This window comes from Ammospiza nelsoni, chromosome 23 (genome assembly GCF_027579445.1).
Source record: "Ammospiza nelsoni isolate bAmmNel1 chromosome 23, bAmmNel1.pri, whole genome shotgun sequence".
In the NCBI taxonomy this organism is placed as follows: Eukaryota; Metazoa; Chordata; class Aves; order Passeriformes; family Passerellidae; genus Ammospiza; species Ammospiza nelsoni.
Window position 1 is genome coordinate 5,547,702 of NC_080655.1, and position 22,786 is coordinate 5,570,487.

The window sequence follows — 22,786 nt, forward strand, 5'->3', positions numbered from 1 at the left end:
CCACCCTAAGGCTGGCTGGAGGAAAACAGCACCTCCTCCATTTCCTCTGGTGTTTTCTCATTCCTGTGTATCCCATTTAAATTATATTCTCACAATTTGGCAAGCAGGATCTATCACTGAAGTTTGGGCTTTGTCTAATAATCATGAATATCAATACTGAAAGTCTTTCTGAGGTTTGGCTCAGGGCACTCTATGCATTTTATAAAACTGCTTCTGGCCACTGTTGAAATTTACTTTTTCTCATCCCCATTTATCTTGAGTGTTGAAACTGATAGGGATTGTCCTCCCTCCTTTGTGGGGTGTGTTAATGTTTGTTTCTTGGCTTTGCAGAGGAGAAATGCCATTATCACCCCACCAGACTTGCAAACCAAAGTAAATCTTCCTGCTGCATGACCTTGCAGGTGGCATCTGCTTCTCACTGCATGAGAAGGGTTTGTCAAATCCCTCTCCAGAACCCAAAATTACCCAAAGCAGAGATGCTTTAATAAATACATTTATTTATTTAATAAATACATTTATTTATTTAATAAATACTGATGTGTTTCAAACTCAGTGATGCTGGTATTGAGTCAAGGCTTTAAAGAAACTGAAAGAGTTAAAAGTTTAGCTAGATTTAGTTAGAAGGATAGAAACCATTTATAGTAATTAAAAGTGTACCAAGAAGAGTAGAAGTGATGGGGAATGGTTAATTATTGGCAGCTGGAGTAGTTAAGCTAAGATATAAATCACTTGCTTGTCTGACTGTGTTTGAAGAAGCAGAATAAAAATGTGGAGCTATTGTGGAAATGAAGAAACCGTGGCTTGTACCTGTGCCCTGAAACCAGCCAAGGGCAGGTGGGGAGCTTGGGCTGCAGCCCAGGGGTCAGAGAGCCTGAAAACACACGAGAGAAAAAAGGTCAAATCCAGGAAAACATCCTTGCCTTCATCTTAAGAAGAGCACTCCCCATTCGAAACCCACCCACCCATTTAAATGAAGGACTGTGCAAGCATGAAGGAACTTTGAACTCATTTAAATACATTTTAATACTAGGTGGGGCTAGGTAATGAATATGTTTAGGCATTACATAAATATGTAAGTCTTTTTTTGGTAAATAAGGTGTTGGATTAAGTCCTTTTCTGACCCAGAGATGGGGCAATTGAGAGGTGTTTTAAAAACTTTTATTTTATTTTCAGTCTCATGACAAGGGTGAGACAATACAGATGTTATAATTCACACCATCACAATCAGAAGCCACTATTTCCTAATTACAATACATTAAAAGGTTTTCTTGGCCTATCAGCTTTTGCCACACCATACCTTAAAACCAGTCACCTAAAATTACCCCTCATGGTCCTACTACAATGCATCTTTCACAGTTCTATTTGTCCAAAGTATTTAGTCTTATTTACAAAATCATCCTTTGAAACTTGTTTCTAGTTCCATTTCTCTCTCAGCAACGTCTGGCAGGTGGCACGAGTGCATTAAGCTTGGTGTTGTATAAGTAATCACTGTGTTCCATTTAAGCCTATTATTTCATATATAACCCCACTATTTTAGACCCCCTGGCTGGAATTGTCCCAGCTTTATTAATTTCAAGGTAAACCCTGCCCTGGGACTTGTCTTAATTTCATCTTGATGCCAATTCTGGCTTGGGTGTCTCCCCAACTTTTTTCATCCCAAGGTTGATTCCAATTCCATGTATCCTGTTTCTCACATGCAACATCCATGAAGACACCCATTTGCTTCATAACACCAATCACATGTACTTTTCCAATAATTTTCCCAAAATATTGATATAAATACAATTTAGTTAGCATGAATCACATCTATTTATCACAATCACATATACTTTTCCAACTATTTTCCCAAAATATTGATATTATTACAATTTACTTAGCACGAATCACATCCTTTTCTCACAATCACATATATTTTTCCAATTATTTTCCCAAAATAGGGACATAATTACAATTTAGTTAGCATTTCTCACAATCCATAAGCCCTGTGCAGAAATCACAGCATGTCCCCAGGGCTGCAGGCCCTGCAGGTTGTTATTACCCACAGCTGTTTCTGTGAATGCAGGACTTCACAGAGAAGACTCACTCAGTGCTGTGCTTCTTTTAAATGGAATTGTTTTTATTCTTGCTAGGTGGCAAGTGCCAGCTGATAGCTTGAGAAGGAAATGATAAAATCATGGAATCTGCTGAGCTGGAAGTCTCAGAGTCTCTGTGGTTGAGAAGACCCCAAGGTGTTGGAAAGTCTTTTTTTCCCAGCCCCACAATTGAAGAAGAAGTTGAGATTCCTCGGTTCTGCTTTTCAGGGTTTATTTTCTCTTATCCATTCCATTCTTTCTCTGACCTGCTGAGATCTGTCCAGCAGGTCGGGTTGTGGCACAGTGGCTGCCCTCAGGGCAGTGTTAACTTTTTATACTAAAAACAACGTGTACTTTATTTACAATAATTTTCCAATACCTATCACCTATGTTAGACAGTCTGTCTCTACTCCAAACCAATCCAAAAGTGTCACCATCACAGCAGGAGATGGAGGACAAGAAGGAGAAGAAGGACAGGACACACCCAGATTCCTCCATCTTGTCACTTGAACGCCCATTCTAAAACCCCAAAATTCTACTTTTTCATCTTGTGATAATTAACTATCATTCTACTCAAACTCTTGTGGCTTGTAAATCTTTATACAAAGTTGGTAATTGTTTCTATGGGTTAAAATCAAAGGCACAGGTGTTTTTGACTCTGTGCCAAGGTCTCTGAGCCCCCTGCCAGGGTCTCGAATCACCCACAACAGCCAGAGGAGTGTCCTGGGTTCTGACACATGGGGACCACAGGGATCATCCAGTGCAACCCCTGCCCTGCACAGACACCCCCAAATCCCACCCTGGGCACTGCTGAGAGCATTGTCCAAACCCTCCTGGGGCCCTGGCACCTCGGGGCTGTGCCCATTCCCTGGGAGCACAACCTGGGCTCCAGATTTGATTATTAGTTCAGGTTTACGAGATATAAATTTTGTAGTACAAAAGGAAAATGTTGGTAGCCGTCATATTTTCTGAAAAATCCTTTCCTTAGGATTTTTCCTCCTGAGAAGCTGTGAGGCCTCAGGAACAAAATGTAAACAATGATTATCTGCTGCTGTGGAATGCAACAGGTGGATTTTGATTAGCCCATGTTGGTTGTTTCTAATTAATGGCCAATCACAGTCAGCTGGCTCGGACTCTCTGAGTCACAAGCCTTTGTTATCATTTTTTCTTTTTCTATTCTTAGCCAGCCTTCTGATGAAATCCTTTCTTCTATTCTTTTAGTATAGTTTTAATATAATATATATCATAAAATAATAAATCAGCCTTCTGAAACATGGAGTCAGATCCTCATCTCTTCCCTCATCCTCAGACCCCTGTGAACACAGTCACAGATGTTGATTGATTGCATAGGGTGTTGTACTATGTTTATTAATTTGATATTTACAAAAATATTTTATGGACATCTGCAGTTGCAGGTGCTTCCATTCTTGTGGAGGAATGTACCAGCAGAGCTTTTTCTATTTAAATTGAGAGAAGCATGCTTTAATTTCACTTAAAATGTGCTCTTCTTCCCATTATAGCTTGGAGCTGTGGATTCTAACTTTTTAAACATAAAAAAAAAAAGGCAAAACAAATCTTTGACTGTAACTAAATGTAGGTGGAGCACCTGAGCTGGTGAAAGTCAGATAATCTCTCACTGATATCCACAATTAGCAGAGCTGTTGCAATCAAACCTAGAAATACAGAGACATTAATATTAAACACAGGCAGCTCAAGAACCCAGCAGTCAAGATGGAGAATAATTTTCTTCACTAACACATTTTTAAAATTTTATTTTTGCATTTAAAAGTGTGTAATTTAATAAATACAGATGTATTTGAAACTCAGGTACTACCACATATTTTAAATTTTATTTTTGCATTTAAAAGTTTGTAATTTAATAAACACAGATGTAGTTGAAACTGAAGTCATATCCTGCCTGGTTTATGACAAGTGTGTGTCAGACAGGATTCTTCCACTTAGAGAGATGTTGAGCTGGAGTGGAAAAAAGATTTAATGGAACAAATGTGAAAGAATAAAAAGCAATAAAAGGGCTTCTCTTTTGCCTGTTGGGTGGTATGAAAATTCCAGCAATGAAATCCCTCCTGGCTCTGAGGGAGCAGTGAAATGTCCTTTATTTAGGAATTTTTGATGTATAGTTACAAAATAGAGGAGAACCTCACTGGAAAATGTTTCTCCTGCCATGGCTGTGATCTGTTGGGAGTGAGCAGGGACAGCTGCAGGTACAGGTGAAGGTGAATGTGGCACTGCAGAACCTCCCCTTACAGCTGCAGGGCTCAGGGGCAGCAGCAATTGTGCAAGATTCCCAATATTTTCTGTTTCTGCATCAGGAGAAAGCCAGAAAACCATCGGGGCCAAAGAGCTTTTTGCTGAAGCAAAGGGTGGAAGAAATATCTTGCAAGAGATGTAATTTTTTTTTTAAATTTTATTTTAAATTTAGGTTTTTTCAAATTTTAATTTTATTTTAAATTTAGGTTTTGGTGGCTTTTTTTTAGGTTTTGGTTTTTTTTTTTTGTTTGTTTTTTTTTTTTTTTTTTTTTTTGTTTTTTGTTTTTTTTTGGTTTTTTTTTAGAAGCTGAATTCTGCACTGAGGTGAAAGTCAGCTGGAAGTCACACCTTCTGGCCTTTTTCTCCTTAGTTCTTCCTCAGTTCCTTCTCCCCTCTGTCTGAAGAACTGCAGGGCTGACCCAGCCAGGGTGTCTGACCAGCCCAACACAAGGTGTCATTCCCAGACAGGTGGAAACTTCAACCAGAGCAAAAGCTGCTGAAAAAGTCATGAATCATATCCCATTCTGCAAGTCAAATTCTTGACTGTTTTCTCACTACTGTTGATTCAGCTGTAAATTACTTTAAAATAGCACTTAAAATGTGTAATTTTCCATACCAGCCATAAGAGAAACTTTGTGCTGAGAAGGCCCTATAAAGATATGTCAATGTTTGCATATATAGATTTTGTTTTCCTTCAGATGAAGTTATCTCTTTATTTCAAAGCTTAATGGAAAGATTTTTGGATTTATGATGATCAGGTGTACAACTGTCAGTCCTCTGCTACAGGTACAGCACAAGGACTCAAATTGTTTAAGCACTAAATTAAAGTTTACTTTCCATTTAGCTGTCATATTCCTCCTCCCTCTTTAATCTTATCTTTAAAATGACAATTTAAATATTTGCTTAGCAGTGCCGTGTTTATCCTGTTAAGATAATCTGCTTATCTGAGAAGGAGAAAGCTGAGATGACCAAGAAATCTGTGAGGAGCAGGAGGCCTCCAAGAGAGCTGGACTTTGAACAAGGACTGAGTGGACAAGGGAGAACAGATTTAAGCTGAAAGATGGCAGATTTAAATTGATTTTAGTAAGAAATTCCTCCCTGTGAGGGTGGGCAGGCCCTGGCACAGGTGCCCAGAGCAGCTGTGGCTGCCCCTGGATCCCTGGCAGTGCCCAAGGCCAGGCTGGACAGGGCGTGGAGCAGCCTGGGGCAGTGGAAGTGTACCCACCATGGTGGGGTGGAATGAGAAGGGCTTGAAGGTCCCTTCCAAGCCAAACCATTCTATAATAAATGCAAAAATCTGCAATATCTCAGAGCTGGCTGCCCCCAGATCAGCCCATCAGGCCAGGGCTGCTCCTGGGCTCCCCTGGCAGGGGAACTGCTGTGCCCAGGGCTGTGGTGTCCCCTGAGCCCAGGGCTGGCTCTGGGCTCCCCGAGTGTCCCTGGGCTCAGCACCAGCACTGAGCACCCTCACACTGAAGGGGCAGCTGAAGGATTCACACCTGAGTGAGGGGAGCAGAATTTGGGGCCTGGCCACTGCTCCTGCTCCCTCCCGTGTGGGCCCAGCCAAAGAAAATCCTCTGAAACATCAAATAATAAAAGAGATATGAAATAACTCTCCCAAATAATGAAATATAGCGGGTTTAGATTAGATTTTAGGAAAAAATCCTTCTCTTGAGGGTGCTGAGGCCCTGGCACAGGTGCCCAGAGCAGCTGTGGCTGCCCCTGGATCCCTGGCAGTGCCCAAGGCCAGGCTGGACGGGGCTGGGACCAACCTGGAGCAGTGAAGGTGTCCCTGCCATGGCATCATCCCACAAGATGATCTCCTGTGGGAAATGAATTTGTAAAGATTCCCAACACCTGACAGAAGGCTCACATGGAATAGCACAGACATTGCTGAGAGAGAAATTGAACTACTTTCAAAGCATGGCCTTGCAAATAAGACCAGATACTTTGGAGAAATAGAACTATGAAAGATGCATTGTAGTAGGACCCACGAGGGGTAATTTTAGACGATTTGCTTTAAAGCATTTACAGCTTTATATGCTTTATAATATATTGTAGTTAGGAAATAATTGGCTTCTGATTGTGATGGTGTGAATTATAACATCTGTATTGTCTCACCCTTCACATGAGACTGAAAATGGAATAAAAGCTTTTAAAACACCTCTTAGTTGCCCCATCTCTGGGTCAGAAAAGGCATAATCCAACAGTCTCCCTGGTCTCTTCCAACTCAAACTCTTCTGGGGTTCTAGTTTATATTTTTCAGTTGGCCAAAGCTGAGGAGGGAGAGAAGAAAGAGAAGCACAAGAGCTCAGCTCCCTAAGGAGGGTTTAGAGGATGAGGAAGACCATCCCAATGAGGTTCAGAGTGGACCCTTGTGCTTTCTAACCTCCACACAAATCCTGGATTCAGCTAGGTCTAATCTTAGCCTCAGACTATGACAATGGTTTATGTTTAATGAAAGTATCTATACAAAATTTATAGTAAATACTGAACAGCTACATGGATTTTTTTATTAATTCAGCATTGCTTCAGTCACTTACTGAGGATCTGTTGGAACTAAGATATCTCTCTTGGGCATGGAAGGACCTCTTATTTTAGGTAAGGGATCTGAAACCTTGAGTGGTGCTCCAGTTCAAGGGGAGTCACTGCTATGCAGCCCAGCTGCCACTCAGGGACAGCTCAAATTTGGCTTATCCTGGTGGCAATATTTATTGGAGTGAAATAGTTGGCTGCTAGTCAGTAGTTTAGAGAAGATAGATGTCTTTGTTTTAGCTCTGTTATCTCCTTCTGTACTTTAGTTATTTTCCACTTTGGGGCTTTGAAACCACCTTTAAAAATATTTTTGCTTCACTTCCTTGTACCTGAGCCAGGAGCATTCCAGGTCTCAAATCCACCACAGGGCGTGGGGCCCTTTGCTCCATAGCTGGTCTGATCCAAAGTACAGCTGAGGGTCAGGTGTATCCACGAGAGGCACCATAATATTTATAAAATTGCCTTGGGGCCTCTTGCCATCTCTCTCTCTGTCACTGGTTATGTTCCTGTATTTCCAAATTTTTTTTTAATAGACAGGAGAGTTTTCTTCTAATGACAAAATTCAGTGTCAGCACATGAATGGTTTACAAATGGAGATGAGAGCTGAGACAAGTCCTGCCTTGACTCAGATTTCTGGCAGTGGCTCTGTTTGAGGTGGTCTGCACCCCAAATGTCTCTCATTTGCAAGTTCTTAAGAATGGCCAGTTAGGGCTATTACAAAATAAATTATTTAGTGAATAGGCACAAGATTAACAGATTTAGGATTTTTAACAGACTGCTTACTGCACAGGATGAAACAAAACCAACTGCTAGTACATGAAAAGATTCCTATATTACAGCTAGTGAAGAAATAGTATAAATCAGGAGTCAATGTAATTTAGCATGGAATTGATGATGGACGACACATAAAGTCCTTTCAACTCAGTTCCTGGGAAAATATCTGCAGAATTTGTGCCCAAACTCTGGGAAGAAATCCTTCACATTTCCAAGGTGTGTGTAGTAGATTTCTGTCTCCATTAAAGTTTGCGCAGCTTTTATAGTTTGTAAATAACAAAGACCGAGAGTCTGAGCCAGCAGACTGTGATTGGCCATTAATTAGAAACAACCACATGAGACCAATCCCAGATGCACCTGTTGCATTCCACAGCAGCAGATAATCATTGTTTACATTTTGTTCCTGAGGCTTCTCAGATTTGCAGGAGAAAAAATCCTGACAAAGGGATTTTTCAGAAAATACATCAGTGACGGTGGTGGGATGAACCATCTCACCTTCAGGCAGAGCTCCCAGCACTGCCTTTTGCAAACCACAATGGGGATGTGCAGAGGCACAGTTCCACCCTGGGCACCCCAATTGTGAAAGCAGAGGCAGCACAGCTGTGAGGTCAGAGCCTGCCCAGCCCTGTGGCAGGGGACAGAACCCAGAGGGGCTGTGTGGCTGTCACACTGGGCACACACCACCTCCTGCTGCAGCTGGGCAGGCAGCTGAGCCCAGGGGGACAGGGAGGAGAAAAGCTCACCAGGAAAACCACTGGAATCATCCAAAGCACTGGCAGAGGTGACTGGAGCTCAGCAACTGCACCATGAGCTGGTACGAAGCGGCTGCTCCTGCCCAGGGTGTCAGGCTGGAGCAGCAGGAGGGATGTGATTGTCACAGGGGTTGGAGCAGCATGGGGAAGCTGACAGGTTTGCTGAAGACCAACCTCTGATGTGTGAAGTCCCCTTTCTGTGGGGATGGAAGAAGAGAAGAGACTCAGGAGACAGGCATAACTTTTCTCTGGTTTCTTTTCCAAGGGATGTTGTTCAGGCTTATCTGGCAGGTGCCTTTGCTCCTGGGGAAAAATTTTCTAAGCCCATGCCATCCTCATAGAGTGCACACTCCCTGTTTCTGCTGTGGGCAGGGGGCAGGATGGGAATGTCTGAGGGGCAGTGCAAGCACAGGGGAGAGCAGAGGGTGTCCCTCACTGCTTGTGCTATGGGCAGTCTCAGGCAGAGCAAAGACCCCTGGCAGTGCCTGGGAGCCTGGGCCTCCACTTTAGCTGCAGAAGCACAAACTGCTGTGGAGCCAAGCACTCAGGGGAGAGCCAAACATCTGCAGGGGAAGGGATTTCCCACCTCTGGCAAGAGACTGTGCAGGTGTGGGAGAGCTCTGGGACGTAAATCAGGCAAAGCTCCTGCGCTTCCTTGTGGTTATTAATTGTTGTGGTGTTGTGGTGGTCTCCAGGATGAAGTGAGAGATGAGAATTGACTCCCAAGTTCTCAGAAGGCTTATATTATATTACATTACATTACATTACATTACATTACATTACATTACATATTACATATTACATATTACATTACATTACATTACATTACATTTACATTCTATTCTATTCTATTCTATTTTAAAACTACACTAAAGAAAGAGAAAGGACACATCAGAAGGCTAGCAAAGAAAGATAATAAAAAACTTGTGACTGACCAGTCCCAACACAGCTGGACTGAGATTGGTCATTAATCAAAAACAATTCACATGGAACCAATCAAAGATGTACTTGTTGGTAAACAACTTCCAAACCACATTCTAAGCAATCAGATAATTATTGTTTACATTTTGTTTCTGAAGCTTTTCAGGAGAAAAATTCTAGCGAAGGGATTTTTCATAAAATATAACAATAACACTTCCTTGCTGTGAAGGGGTTTGCCTAAGGCTGGGTAATTGACAGCCTCAGGACTCCCTCTCTTTCAGGCAAAAGATGCTGCAGCTGAAGAAGAGCATTAAAGTCATCTTGTTGCTCTCAGTGGCTCTTGGTGAGTTTTCACTGGCAAACAACTGAGAGTGACAGCCTGGCTGTGCTAGATCCCAGCTTTCCTTCAGGGCCATCATGTGTGGAAGGTCCTGTGGCCCAGAGGGTGCCCTTGAGTGGCTTTGGGACCACCAGCAAGACCCTCAGGCAGTCTCACAGCCACGCTCTGGCTGCTGGACTGAGCAGCTTGCTGCCAGGTTGGGAGAGAAGGGCGTGGGTACTTCCAAAGCTGAACTGGGGATGCCCAGAAGGGAGTTACAGTGCAAGGAGAGGGGTGGGCAGGTCCTTCCCCAGCCCCTACAGCCTGGTCCTGGTGCTGACTGAAGTGAGGGGAAACAGGGAGTGGAATTGGGGCCACAAGCACTGCAGACCACTCTGCCATGTCCCTGAAGCCTCTCAGCCAGAGGCACATCCTCTCTGCACCCTCACTCCTCACCCCTGAGCTCACCCGCTGCTGACCCCCAGAGCAGCAGGGAGCAGACAATGGGCCCTGGGGCTGGCTGCAAACCCCACCCCAGTGCCTGGTGCTGTGAGTTGCAGGTGGATTCTGTGGGACTGCCCTGTCAGAATGGTCACCATGGACAAAGGAACTCCTGGAGGTTAGTGACTGTGGTGGGACAGGCACCTCCTGCACGGGATGTTGCTGATGGTGGATAAATCTGAGGCTCTTCTGCTCCTACACACCGCCACCCAAAGAAGAAGCAGATTGTGTAGTCTGCCCTGGGAGCCATGGTGGCTCTGGCAGTGGATGTTCTAATCGCGATTTTGGTGGCTCTGGCAGTAAATGTTCTAATTGAGATTTTGGTGGCTCTGGCAGTAAATGTTCTAATTGAGATTTTGGTGGATCTGGCAGTAGGTGTTCTAATCGAGATTTTGGTGGCTCTGGCAGTAGATGTTCTAATTGAGATTTTGGTGGCTCTGGCAGTAAATGTTCTAATCAAGCATTTGGTGGCTCTGTCAGTAGATGTTCTAATCAAGCATTTGGTGGCTCTATCAGTAGACGTTCTAATCGCGATTTTGGTGGCTCTGGCAGTAAATGTTCTAATTGAGATTTTGGTGGCTCTGGCAGTAGATGTTCTAATCGAGATTTTGGTGGCTCTGGCAGTAAATGTTCTAATCAAGATTTCGGTGGCTCTGGCAGTAGATGTTCTAATCGAGATTTTGGTGGCTCTGGCAGTAGATATTCTAATGAAGATTTTTCTCTTTCAGAAGATGCAAAGTCTATTTCCATCAGGACTGACAGCTTTCTGGTAAGAGAGATTTCCTGAACTGGAACTGTGTCTGTGTAGAATGTCAGCTGACCTTGTGCTTCCTGTGCTCAGTTTCCAAACACAAAAGGTTCCTGTCCTTCTTTCCTGCCTTTGCCTTGTGCTCAGCTTGGGCTGGAAAGAAGCACAGCAAAGCAGGGAAAGCCCATGTGTCTGTTCACTGAGCTCAGGTGCTTCACAGAAGGAATGGGCTGCTTTGGCAAGATCTGCTTTTCTGTTCCTGCAGGAATTCATGCACTTTGATTGAAACCCAAAAGTTGCAGAATCTGCTGGAAGAGGTCACTCAGCTGAGGGTGGAGATCAGTGCTTTGAAGGTGACCCTGCCATTTTGGGGAAAGAGAACAGAAAGAGCCATTTTGGTGCTGGGCCTCGCCCCCAAGAAAGCTCTCCTTGGTATTGTTGATGGGGTCAGAACATTGTGGCCACAGACCCAGTTCCTCAACCCTTGTGGCTCCATCAGCAGCACAGTTTGCCAGCTCTGTGGGCATGGCTGGCCATGCTCAGCTGGCACTGAGCTCTGCCTCTGTGGGTGCTGGCAGCCTGCTGAACTGTCCTCTCCTGTTTACTCATGGCTTTCCCAGGAGCTGAGCCAGATAGCTTTGGAACCCTGTGTCAGGACAAACTGGGCCCTCAAGAGCACTGGTAAGGACACAAGCAGCCCGGTCTCCCTGCCCTGTGCCTGTCTGTGTCCTGCCACAGCCTCCAGAGGGAGGTCTGGGGCTGTTCTGGGGGGATGGTACAGAAATGACAACGTTCCTGTGTGGATGGAGGGGCTCTCTTCCTCTCCATTGCACCTGGAGAAGGAATGGCTGGCTTGTGCTTTGCTTCCTCCCTGCACTCTCAGCCCTGTGGGAGAGGCTGTGGCTGCTGTCATTGTCCCCCAGGGCAGGGTGATGCAGGCAGGACAGGTGGACATGGAGCTGCCCAGGGGCACCAGAACGGCTGTCTGAGCACCAAGCCCTGCCAGTGTGCAGCTGCTTGCAACCATTTCCTCTCCCTCCCTTACAGGAGCCACCATTGACACACAAAGAACTTCCCAGACCTATGACTGCAAAGAGAGTTTTCTCTGCAGGATTTTACGCTTCTTCTGGGCTGCCAGCCCTCCTGATACTATCCTGCAGGTATCTTAGCAGAAATCACCACTTTTCTTCTCTCCTGTGAGTTTGGGGACCATTCCTGGGGGCTCTCCCCTCAGCCCAGTGGTACTGATGAAGCCCACAGCAGATTGGATTCCTGAAACCAAAGCTGGAGCACGGGGCTGGGCTTCCTGAGAAGCAGTGGCTCCTCTGCAGAGGGGAGTGGAGACAAACTGAGCTCTGCGGCTGCATTCTGACCACACTCCTTGGCCACAGCTGGCTGAAAGGATTTCTTTCTACCTGGTGAACCTGTCTCCACTGTCAACCCTAAGAAGTGCTTTCCAGGGTGGGAGGTGGGAGGAGGAGGGATGCCCTACAGAGTCCCTGGGCAGAGCCGTTTCTGCTGAGTAGGATGGTTTCATAACCAGTATTCTCTGTTCTGCCATGATGAGGCCACCTTGGTAGGCAGGGAAATCCTTCTCTTTCTGCCCATTTCCTCACAGCTCCTTATTTCCAAGCTGAAATAGAGCCCACAGACATGTCAGCCCCAATGCTTCAACCCAGGGTGGCCCACACATCACTGCTCTTGCATTCTGTTGCAGCCAAAGGTTTTCCCAGGAAACTGCTGGGCTTTCAAAGGCCATCAGGGCCAGGTTGTCATCAAGCTGCCAGCACGAGTCTACCTGACTGCCATCACACTGCAGCACATCTCCAAAGACGCCTCTCCAAGTGGGACCATCACCAGTGCCCCCAAAGACATTGCTGTCTTTGTAAGTCTGCTGGGCCCTTCTGCTGGGGTCTGGCCCTAGTGGGAGATCAGGGCAAGGTTTTGTTTTGGTGCATCCTCTGAGCTTTGTGACTGCTGTGCTCAGTGCAACACTTCAAGGGCTCAAGAGTCTCGGGATTTCTGCTGGTCGGAGTGACCCCAAGATGTGTACAAGTCTCTTCCCTCAGCCCAGCAGTTGAAGAAGGAGTCAGGATTCTTCTGTTCTCATTCTCAAGCTTGTTTATTATTTCTTACCTATAACATCCTTTCTCTGGCCTGCTGAGGGCTGTTCAGCAGGTCAGACAGAGGCTCACTGACCGCCCTTGGAGGCGGTGTTGTCTTTTATACTAAAAACTACATGTACAATATTTACAATAACTTCCCAATACCTATCACCTGTGTTAGATAGTAAGTTTCTACCTTAAACCAATCCAAAAGTGCCAACATCACAGCAGAAGATGGAGGCCAAGAAGAAGGAGAAAGGCTGGACACACCCAGATTCCTCCATCTTGCCTCCTGAACCCCCATTCTAAAAACCCCAAAAATCCATTTTTCACCCCATGACAAACTAACTATTATTCTACTTATTATCTCTTGACTTGTAATTCTTCATATAAAGGTGGTAATTGGCTCCATGGGTCAAAATCAAAGTCTCAGGCATCTTGGGCTCTGTGCCAAGGTCTCTGAGCCCCCTGGCAGGGACTGGAGCCATCCAGGACAGCCAGAGAGATGTCCTGAGTTCTGACCCAAGAAGTCCATTCTTCTTGAGACTCCTTCTGGCCAAGCACCTAGGAGTTCTTGACCAAAATGCAAGGCAGAGACTGAGCTCTACCCTGAGAGCTTCCCTAACCAAGTGCCAGAGGCCTGGGAGAGGCTGACCCAAGTCCGTACTTTCTCTCTTTGTGGGGCTGAGCCTGACTCACTCTCCTTGTGCTTTGCTGCCAAGGGAGTGGATGCAGACAGAGAAGAGGAAACTCTCCTGGGCATGTTCACCTTCAATGTGGAAAAAAACCCCACACAGACTTTCCCTCTGAAGGTATGCTCCACACATGGGGGCCAGGAGTAAAACAGGTTTGCTTGCAAGTCTGATGCTGGGATGGTGCCAATGTTTCTTCCCTGGGCAGAGAGTTCTGGGTTGCTGATGAAGGAGACCTGGTGTGGCTTGGAGGGCTGAGTAGGATGTGGTTGTGGTGGCTGAAGGACAGGGTCAGGCTCATGGCAACACAGCTCCTGAGAGATCCCTGGCTGCAGGCATTGCCTTCAGAAAAGACAAATGGACATGCAGCCACACCACCAAACAAACAGACCTTGTGGCATGGAGAAATGGGGACAAATGGTGGCAAAAGCCATCAGGCATCACTTTATTTACAAATTTTGTTGTTCCACTCTGTGCCCTGCTGACAAGCTGGACAATGTCACCCTGCACAGAACGCCCCTTCTCTCCCATTGCTGTCAGTCTGCCAGGAGGAAGGCAGGCAGAGGGCATGGTGGGGGCTCAGTGGGGTGACACAGCAGTGGAGTGACACTGCAGTGGGGTAACACACAGTTGGGGTGACACACCAGAAGGGTGACACAACAGTGGGGTAACACACAGTTGGGGTAACACACAGTTGGGGTGACACAGCAGTGGGGTAACACACAGCAGTGGGGTAACACACAGCAGTGGGGTAACACACAGTTGGGGTGACACACAATTGGGTAACACAAAGTGGGGTGACACACCAGCCCCATGCACAGGAGCATGTCCCCAGCCCCTCTGTCAGCACAGAGCAAGGGACAGAGGGAAAGGAGGAGCTGGGTCAGCATGCAGAGGGTGCCAAGTGCCTTCCCTTGCCCCCACCCTCCCCAGCAGCCCTAGTAGCAGCTTTAGATCTCTATTGCTTCTCCCAACTTCTTTTGGGAGCTTGTTCCTGAGCAGAAACAGGGCTGGCAGGGTGACACTGATTTCATTGTTGATTTTAACACCCCCTTTTTCCCTCTTCCCAGAACATGCTGCTCCCCAGAGCCTTTTCACATGTCAAACTTCTTGTGAAAAGCAACTGGGGAAACCCGTGGTATACCTGCATTTACCAAGTGAAGGTTCATGGAAAGATGGAAAACCAGAAAGCCTCAACCCAGGGCCAAGATAAATAAGAAAAGACAAAAGAAGAAGAAAGGGCAGGGGGAAGAAGGGAAATGGGGGGAATGATGTGGCATCCCAATGTTGATTTTAGACTCTGCATGTGGGACTGTGTCAGGTGAGTTTTAGGTAAGATATAAGGAATTATAGAATCATTTAATCCCCTCTGTTGAAAGGGACCCACAAGGATCATCAAGTTCAACTCTAGGTCCTACACAGGAGAACTCCAACAACCACACCATGTGTCTGGCAGCTGGCTCAGTGCTGTGACCAGTTCTCTGGGAAGCCTGTTCCAGTGCCCAGCCATCCTCTGAGTGAAGAACCTGGGTAAAGAACCTTCTGTGTGAAGAAGAACCCTCTGGCTGAGTTAGAGGGGACCCACAAGGATCATCAGGAGTAAATCCTGCAACTCCTGGCCCTGCACAAGACAGCCCCAACAACCCCACCATGTGTCTGACAGCTGGCTTGGTGCTGTAGCCAATTCACTGGGGAATCTGTTCCAGTACCTGACCACGTTCTGGGTTCTGGTTCTTCACCCAGAAGGTTCTTCATTCAGAAGGAGAAGGTTCTTTACCCAAGGTTCCTCACCTGTTTCTTCTGGACAGTTACAGGCTCTTCAGGACAGAAGAGTTGCAGGGGTTCCTTCCATGTCAGAGGTTCCATGATTCTATGATTCTATGATTCTATGATTCTATATGACCAGTTGTTTCCAACCCATCTCTTGTAAACCCCTGACATAGTGCTGTGTATGTCTCATCCCAGAAGCAGAGTGGAAGCCACAGGTCCAAGGTTTTAGATAATGGCAGAATGCATGGGAACCTCTACTCCTTGCCCATGACACACTAATTTGTGCCAGAGTCTTGCACTATTGACTAAAACAAATAAAGCCATCGATCCTGGGAATTGAACTTCAACCTTTGTTTGATGAGTAGAACTGTAAGCAGTAAATAAGAAAGCAAAGGATGGGGATTCCACCACCTCCATGGGCAGCTCCTTCCAAGGCCTGAGCACCTTCCCATGGGGAAATTCCTGCTGATGTCCAACCTGCCCCTTCCCTGGCACAGCTTGAGGCCGTTCCCTCTCCTCCTGTCCCTGTTCCTGAGAGCCCAGCCTGACCCCTCAGCTGTCCCATCCTGTCAGGAGTTGAGCAGAGCCAGAAGGTCCCCTCTGAGCCTCCAGGCTGAGCCCCTTTCCAGGTCCCTCAGCTGCTCTTCATCAGGCTTATGGCATGTGACTTTTAGCTAGGAATTCTCTGCAAACCCCTTTGTAGCAACCTCGTACTGGTTTATTGTCACTTAGTTAATCCAGTACAGGGATTTAATTTTTTTGTTACCAAAAATTCAGTAAAATAAAAAAAAACAAAACTCCTTAACACCAACATAGCATTAAAAAGCAGCATTCTTTATTCAGCCAGATGCACAGGGGGATAATTCCTCCCAAAGCTGTGCATGCTGAGTGCAGGAAAGTTTCTGTTTATATTCTGTATTTTTTATACCTATTCATTGATTGTCCCAGACTAAACATACATATGATACATATGATTATACATATGATTTTTATACATATATTTTTTCATACATGCATATGATTTCCCCAAAATCATTAACATATTTCCCCTTCATGCATTCATTCTTCAGTCCTGGGGGTGTCTCTGGTGGTCCCTGGTGGTTGTGGACCCCAATGTTCCAGGTGACCTTGCTGAGCTGGCAGGACACTGAGGCTGGTGAATTTCCAGTCTCCTTACACAATGGGCATTGTGCAGTTTCCATAGGCCAGTCATTCTGGAACAAGCTTTGTGTTAGCTCACCAGGTGTAGGCCATTTATCATCTGCTAACAATTTTATTTATGGCATTATCTTCATCCTTCCCGTTAACTCACAGTCTCAAATTTAAAAAGGCAGGACTTTAAAGTGAGGTAATTACATTTTTAGTACTCCCATGCAAAAAAAAAAAAAAAAATCAACTCAGAGAAAAAATATTTTTCCACATGACCAATTTATGGAAGTAGCTCACTCTGCTCAGCTGAGCTTCAAGTCTAAGTTGCTGGGGAATCCCCTGGCAGCAAAAGCTCTAACAAGGGCCACTGTCACCGCCCTTATGAATCAGACAAGTAAAGCAATCCTAAAAAGCACCAGTGACTAGTAAGGAAGCCAACTTCAAACTGTGGCACAGAAAGAGCAGTGAACAGCTGAGCAGTGAACCCTGCTGCAACTAAAAGCTATTCAGGTGTTACATTTCCACAAAGAATTGCCACTGTTCCTTCAAATAATGTAGGAAAGCTATTGTTGTGAACGTTAGGCTCTTTTTTTCCATTTTAATTCTTATCTGACAGTTGAATCTCAAGTTGTGTAAAACTTTGTTTAGAAAGTCCAACCTTCTATACAAAGTGGGTCTTGGAAACAAATTCTGGACTATGCAAGGGTAAATAAAATAACAAATACATATTTCACAGTTATTTACAAATTTTGTAATACCTGTCACTCCTTTAAGAACCATTTACTCAAGTGTAAAGCCAAGCATTGAAATTTTACGCTAAGCAAACTGTCTCCAGGAAACACATTCTAAAAGTGCCTTAGTAAAGGAGATCCCTTTCCCAGAAACAATAAAAACTTGCCTGGAATAAACCACAGTTGTCACTAAAAATGTGGGAAAAACAAAATTCTCCAACAAAATTTTTAGTGTTAGAGAATCAATGCATTACATCATTCTGGCCAGGATATGCAACAGAAATAATTTCATCCACACAGCCTGGGTTGTGCAGAGAAAATCCATGACATACAAATTTTACCAGATTTTTCACAAACTTTATACAGACAAAACCCATTGGTTCAAGGTTTATTGGTTCCAAGTTACACAGTTTGTAGTATTTGGTTTCTTATTGGTTACAGATCTCTCTGACTGATGCTAATTAGGTCCTCATTCTTATCTTTCTCTTATCTATCTTTTCTCAGACCAGGTGTCTCTGACCATGTTTGGAGTTGATGGTTGATGGAGGGTGATGTTTGGAGTTGATGGTTGTTAAGACAATTCTTGACTGTTGTTACCTTTTGTGTATCTTCTGTGCTACCCCCAGCCTGCTGAGATGTTAAGCTCATCAGGCCTGGAGTGGTGAAACATTTGAAAATAAACTTCAATTCCTTTCCATTTGGGCAAAGGCAAATAAAACCCCTGATTAATGTTATACAAAATATTTTAAACTTGGCATTATTTCCAACAAGAGGGACCCCCATAAGCTCCTCACTGAGCTAGAGGGTTGTAGAGGCATGGATTCCTTACCTGGAACTCATGGCAAATGTGAAGCCTTTGCACAATTTCCTCTAACTTAGGTGTGATGGCTGTTGATGTAATAATACATAAAGAAACCAGTGAAATGATTTCTTCTGCCAGTGTCCTCTGTGACTGCTAGAGAAGAAAAAATAAGCTCTTATATTCAACATCTCACCCACAATCCCCTCCCAAAATACTCTGTTAACCCTCAATCCTTCCTTCTTCAAAGGTGTGTGGCATTGTTAGCATGAAAGGATAAAGAGCTTGCTTTGGAGCTAGAGGAGGAAATAAACCACAGAGGACCCTTTCAAGGACTGAGAACCTGAAAACATGTAGAGGAATATAATTCCTGCATCCTGAGTTTGTCAGCCAATGGTTGTTTAACTGCCAAGCCCCACACAGACACTCCCTCACTGCCCGCCAGAAGGATCAGGGAGAGAATTAGAAGGGTTAAAGCTGGAAAATTCATGGTTGGGATAAAGACAATTTAATATGGAAAGCAAAAGTTACACATGCAAGCAAAGCAGAGCCAGGAATTCACTCCCTGTTTCCCATGGGCAGGCAGGTGTTCAGCCATCCCATGGAGAGCAGGGCTCCAGGACATAGCAGTGACTTGGGAAGGCAAGCACCATCACTGCAAACATCCCTGCCCTCCTTCCTTCTGCCCCCACTCTATGTGCTGAGCATGGTGTCAATGGCCTGGACGTGCCTTTGGTCACTTTGGGTCACCTGTCCCAGCTCCCCACACACCCCCAGCCCCCTTGCCAGCCTGGCAGTGTGAAAAGCAGAAAAGGCCTTGGCTCAGTGTGAGCACTGCTCAGCAATAACAAAAACATCTCCATCATCATCCCTGCATTCAGCACAAATCCAAAATACAGCCCCATGCCAGCCACTGGGAGGGAAATTACCTCAGCCACACCCAGTACAGTCATCTTTTGCTATTTCTTCATCAGACACAACAATATGAGAGATATCTTGCTATTCAGCTGTGCCATATCTTAGCTTTATGTCTTTGATAGCCATTGCCTCTTTTTATTTTTACCTTTCAAGATCTTTTCTTATCCTTATTTTCTTGAGCTTTTTGATGCATACAGTAGGAGAAAGAAAACTGATGTTGAAGGCAGCCAATGTAGTGGTAGTGACAATCTTGAGGTAGTGACCAATGAAGTTAATGTCCAGTGATCAGCCATGGCTTGTAATATACAGTCCGTGCAAACAAAAACATAATAAATCAGGTTTCTTTCTGTTGTATGTAGTTCGTTGTTCAGAAATATTTTACAAGGGATAGTAGGAAGATGAATTAAGAATATAAAGCTGGCTACTCCCTCTTCACCTCCTTTGCAGGAGGTTCTATTCAAGGACATTTTTCATGGTTGATTCTTAACTCATTGCCATTCCCAGTAAATTCTTTTTATCTCAATTTAGGATTGGAGAATGTGAGAGGAGCAGCTTGTAGACTTTTTAATGGAAGTGCTAAATTGGGGAGTATTATTCCTTGACCATGACGAGGGATGCAGCCAAGACAGCTGACCCCCACTGACCACAGCATATCCCAGATCATGAGTAGTGTCCTGCTCAAAGTATAAACCTGGGGGAAGAAGAAGGAAGGAGGTGGACATTTGGAGTGATGGGGTTTGTCTTCCTGAACCACTGTTAATGTGGTGGAGCCGGGTTTCCTGGAGGTGGCTGACCATCTTCCTGCTGATGGGAAGGAGTTTTTCCTCTTTATTTCCTCTATCTTTTTCTTGCATGTGTGGCTTTTTCTTTCCCCATTAATCTGCCTGTATCCCAACCCAAAAGTTTTCTAACTTTTACCTTTTCCATCCCACCAGGGTGGGAGACCTTGAGTAACTTATCAGACTGCTGGGGTTAAGCCATGACACTCAAACAAGGGAACCATAGCCATGACATTTGGAATAATATCCAACTGAGGATTGCTGGGGTGTCTGGGAAAAACACATGCCCCAGCCTTGAAGGACCAGTGAAATAGGTACTGGCACCTTCCAGGAATTTTGGAGTTGTTTTGGACTTTGTTTTGGAGTTTGGCCCACTTCCTTATCGGCTTCTTACTGTAAAGACTGCCCAGACTTCCCAGATATGCTTGCTCAACCAGCTGATCCCTCCCCCTGAGAGCACGAATAAAAGGCTGGCATTGCCAACAGTCCTGGCAGACAGGCAGCTCAAGCTGCTTTGGCACATCTTGCTGTGGACTGCAAGATGAGCAAGTCAACGCTCTTCCTTGGTTTTCTTCTTGTTTTCCTTAGCCTGGCTCTGCCAGGCACCCAGGGAAAAATAATTCCCAGATGTGAGATGGTGAAGATCCTACGTCGGAATGGCTTTCAAGGCTTTGAGGGCACAACTGTTGCTGACTGTGAGTATAATGAGCTGCCACAGCACCTCTCTGCCTGTACCATCTTTGTCTCTCTCAACTTCTTTTTGATCTTCCAGCAGTACTATTCATTCCCTCCATTTCTTTGACTTCATATTTTCCTCCTCCCCTTCCTTGCTCCCTTCTATAGTTCACACAGCAAATATCCATCTAGAGCTGTGTCCTTCCAAGAACTTACCCATCCAATTCTCAAGGTTATTCTATCACCAGTTCAATTATTCCTCCAGCACTTCATTCATCCTGGATACTTTCATATCTTTCCTCTAATTTACCCTCAGCATTCCTTAATGTTCTCCTCTGGGATTTCTTCTCCTCCTGCAGGGATGTGCCTGGTGAAATATGAGAGTGATTATAACACAAAAGCATACAATAACAATGGTCCAAGCAGGGACTATGGCATCTTCCAGATCAACAGCAAGTACTGGTGCAACGATGGCAGGACCCCTGGCTCCAAGAATGCCTGCCACATCAGTTGCTCAAGTAAGTGGTAGGACAGAACAAAGAACCTTTATTTGTTCATTCCATGAAAGCAACGGCTCTGTCCATGACACCTGCCAACAGCTGCTCTGGGCATTTCTGCTGTGCTTCCTCCATCCATCATCTCAGTGTCCCACCCACCCTTCCTTCCTGATGGACACCTTTTCTTCTGCCTGTCTGTCCCTGCTCTTCCTCTGTCCTGCTTTCCTCCACACTGATGTTTTCTCCCTTCTCCACAGAACTGCAAGATGATAACATTGAGGATGACATTCGGTGTGCCAAGAAGATTGCCCGGGAGGCTCATGGCCTCAGCCCCTGGTAAGGATATTTGCAGTTGACACTGGGGCAGAACAGATCAAAGCCAGTCCTGCTACTGACTGAGGGAGGCAGGGGGATCAATGGGTGAGAAGCTGGATTTGGTGGAGTTTGGCACAGTCCTTCTCCTAAAGCTGAAAGGAGAAGATAGGAGTCCTGCCTTGCAGCATCTGCTCTAATTCCCTGAATTTCCCTCCTCTCCCAGAGCTCTCCTTTTTGTTCTCTTCTCTTTCCCCCAGCTCACTTAGATTGAGCTCCATTTATTAATTATACAAACAATTTCCATTTATTTGTAACTTTCAGAGGGATCATTGAGAGTCTTCACCCAAGACTCTCAAAGATTACCCAACTCTGTTGTCATAACCAATTCAATCATAACTTAACTCCTCAAATTACAGAATGTATTTGTTTTTTCAGGTATGGCTGGAAAAACCATTGCCGGGGCAGAGACCTGAGTTCCTTTGTCAGGGGCTGCTAAATCGCTGCACAGGTGTTGATTGTTTCCTCAAGACCACCAGAGATGGAGAATGACAGCGTTTGGAGAGAGGGCCAGGGAAATGCATGGGGTGTGGGGAATTAAAAGCAGTATATTATTAAGATAGAGTGGGTACTGGCTAGTGCTAACTCTGGATGTTTTCACACTGCTGCAATGCAAACAGAGAGCTTACAGCTCACAGCTTAATAAAAACATGCATAGCAACAAGCCACTACAGAGTTTCAGCCTTGATTTACTTGCATAATCCTAACTCAAGATTTTGTTGCCCTAACAGGGTTTAGCAACATTTAGGGTTCCTCTCTCCTTTTGCTTCTCTGTTCTCCTTCACCCCTCCCTTCCTCCTCTCCTTCCCCTTTATTTTTTTTTTGCCCATTCTTATTGGAGTGTCTGTAGTGAGGAAATACAAAAATTTCATTAACATTGTGTAAGATTTGCAGAATTATGTTGTGTTATAACCAAGACAGTCACTGATTGAGACAGACTCCTGATAGAGAGAGAAAATTTACTAATTTACTCCTTAAATTTATCTGAGCATCTGCCCCTGCTGGTATGAGGGATAGGCACTGAAACATTTGGGCATCTGGCCTGAGGGAATACAGCATTTCTTATTTTTTGAGGAAGTCAATCAAACACAGCCTAGAGTGCAGGCAGCATCTCTGTAAGGAAACAATGGGTTGGAAAGGCTGTTAGGGAAGGGAAATATTTTGCTGTTTAGTTTACAAGTCCTTTTTCCAAATGAAAGGTGGATTCAGAAACAGTGCATGAATGAAAGGTGCTAACACTGAGAAAACATGTTTACTGCTTCATGTGCTTTCTGCTGCTGCTAGGGGAGCAATGACTTCTTTGGTGCTTATGAAATAAAGGGATGCTTAAACTCATGTCTTGTGTGAGTGTATAAATCAACCATTAAAGTATGTTTGTTTAGATGGCTGCATCTTAAAAAAAAAGCTCA

General features: G+C 44.9%; 1 protein-coding gene across 1 annotated transcript; it reads left to right on the forward strand.

Annotated features, from left to right (window-relative positions):
• The first annotated feature begins 20,281 nt into the window (after window positions 1–20,281).
• On the forward strand, window positions 20,282–22,045 carry LOC132083378 (lysozyme C-like). Its single transcript, XM_059488039.1, has 4 exons — window positions 20,282–20,528; window positions 20,868–21,026; window positions 21,263–21,341; window positions 21,756–22,045. The coding sequence occupies exons 1-4, from the start codon at window positions 20,375–20,377 to the stop codon at window positions 21,814–21,816; spliced, it is 453 nt and encodes a 150-aa protein (XP_059344022.1). The 5' UTR covers window positions 20,282–20,374; the 3' UTR covers window positions 21,817–22,045.
• The last annotated feature ends 741 nt before the right edge of the window (window positions 22,046–22,786 follow it).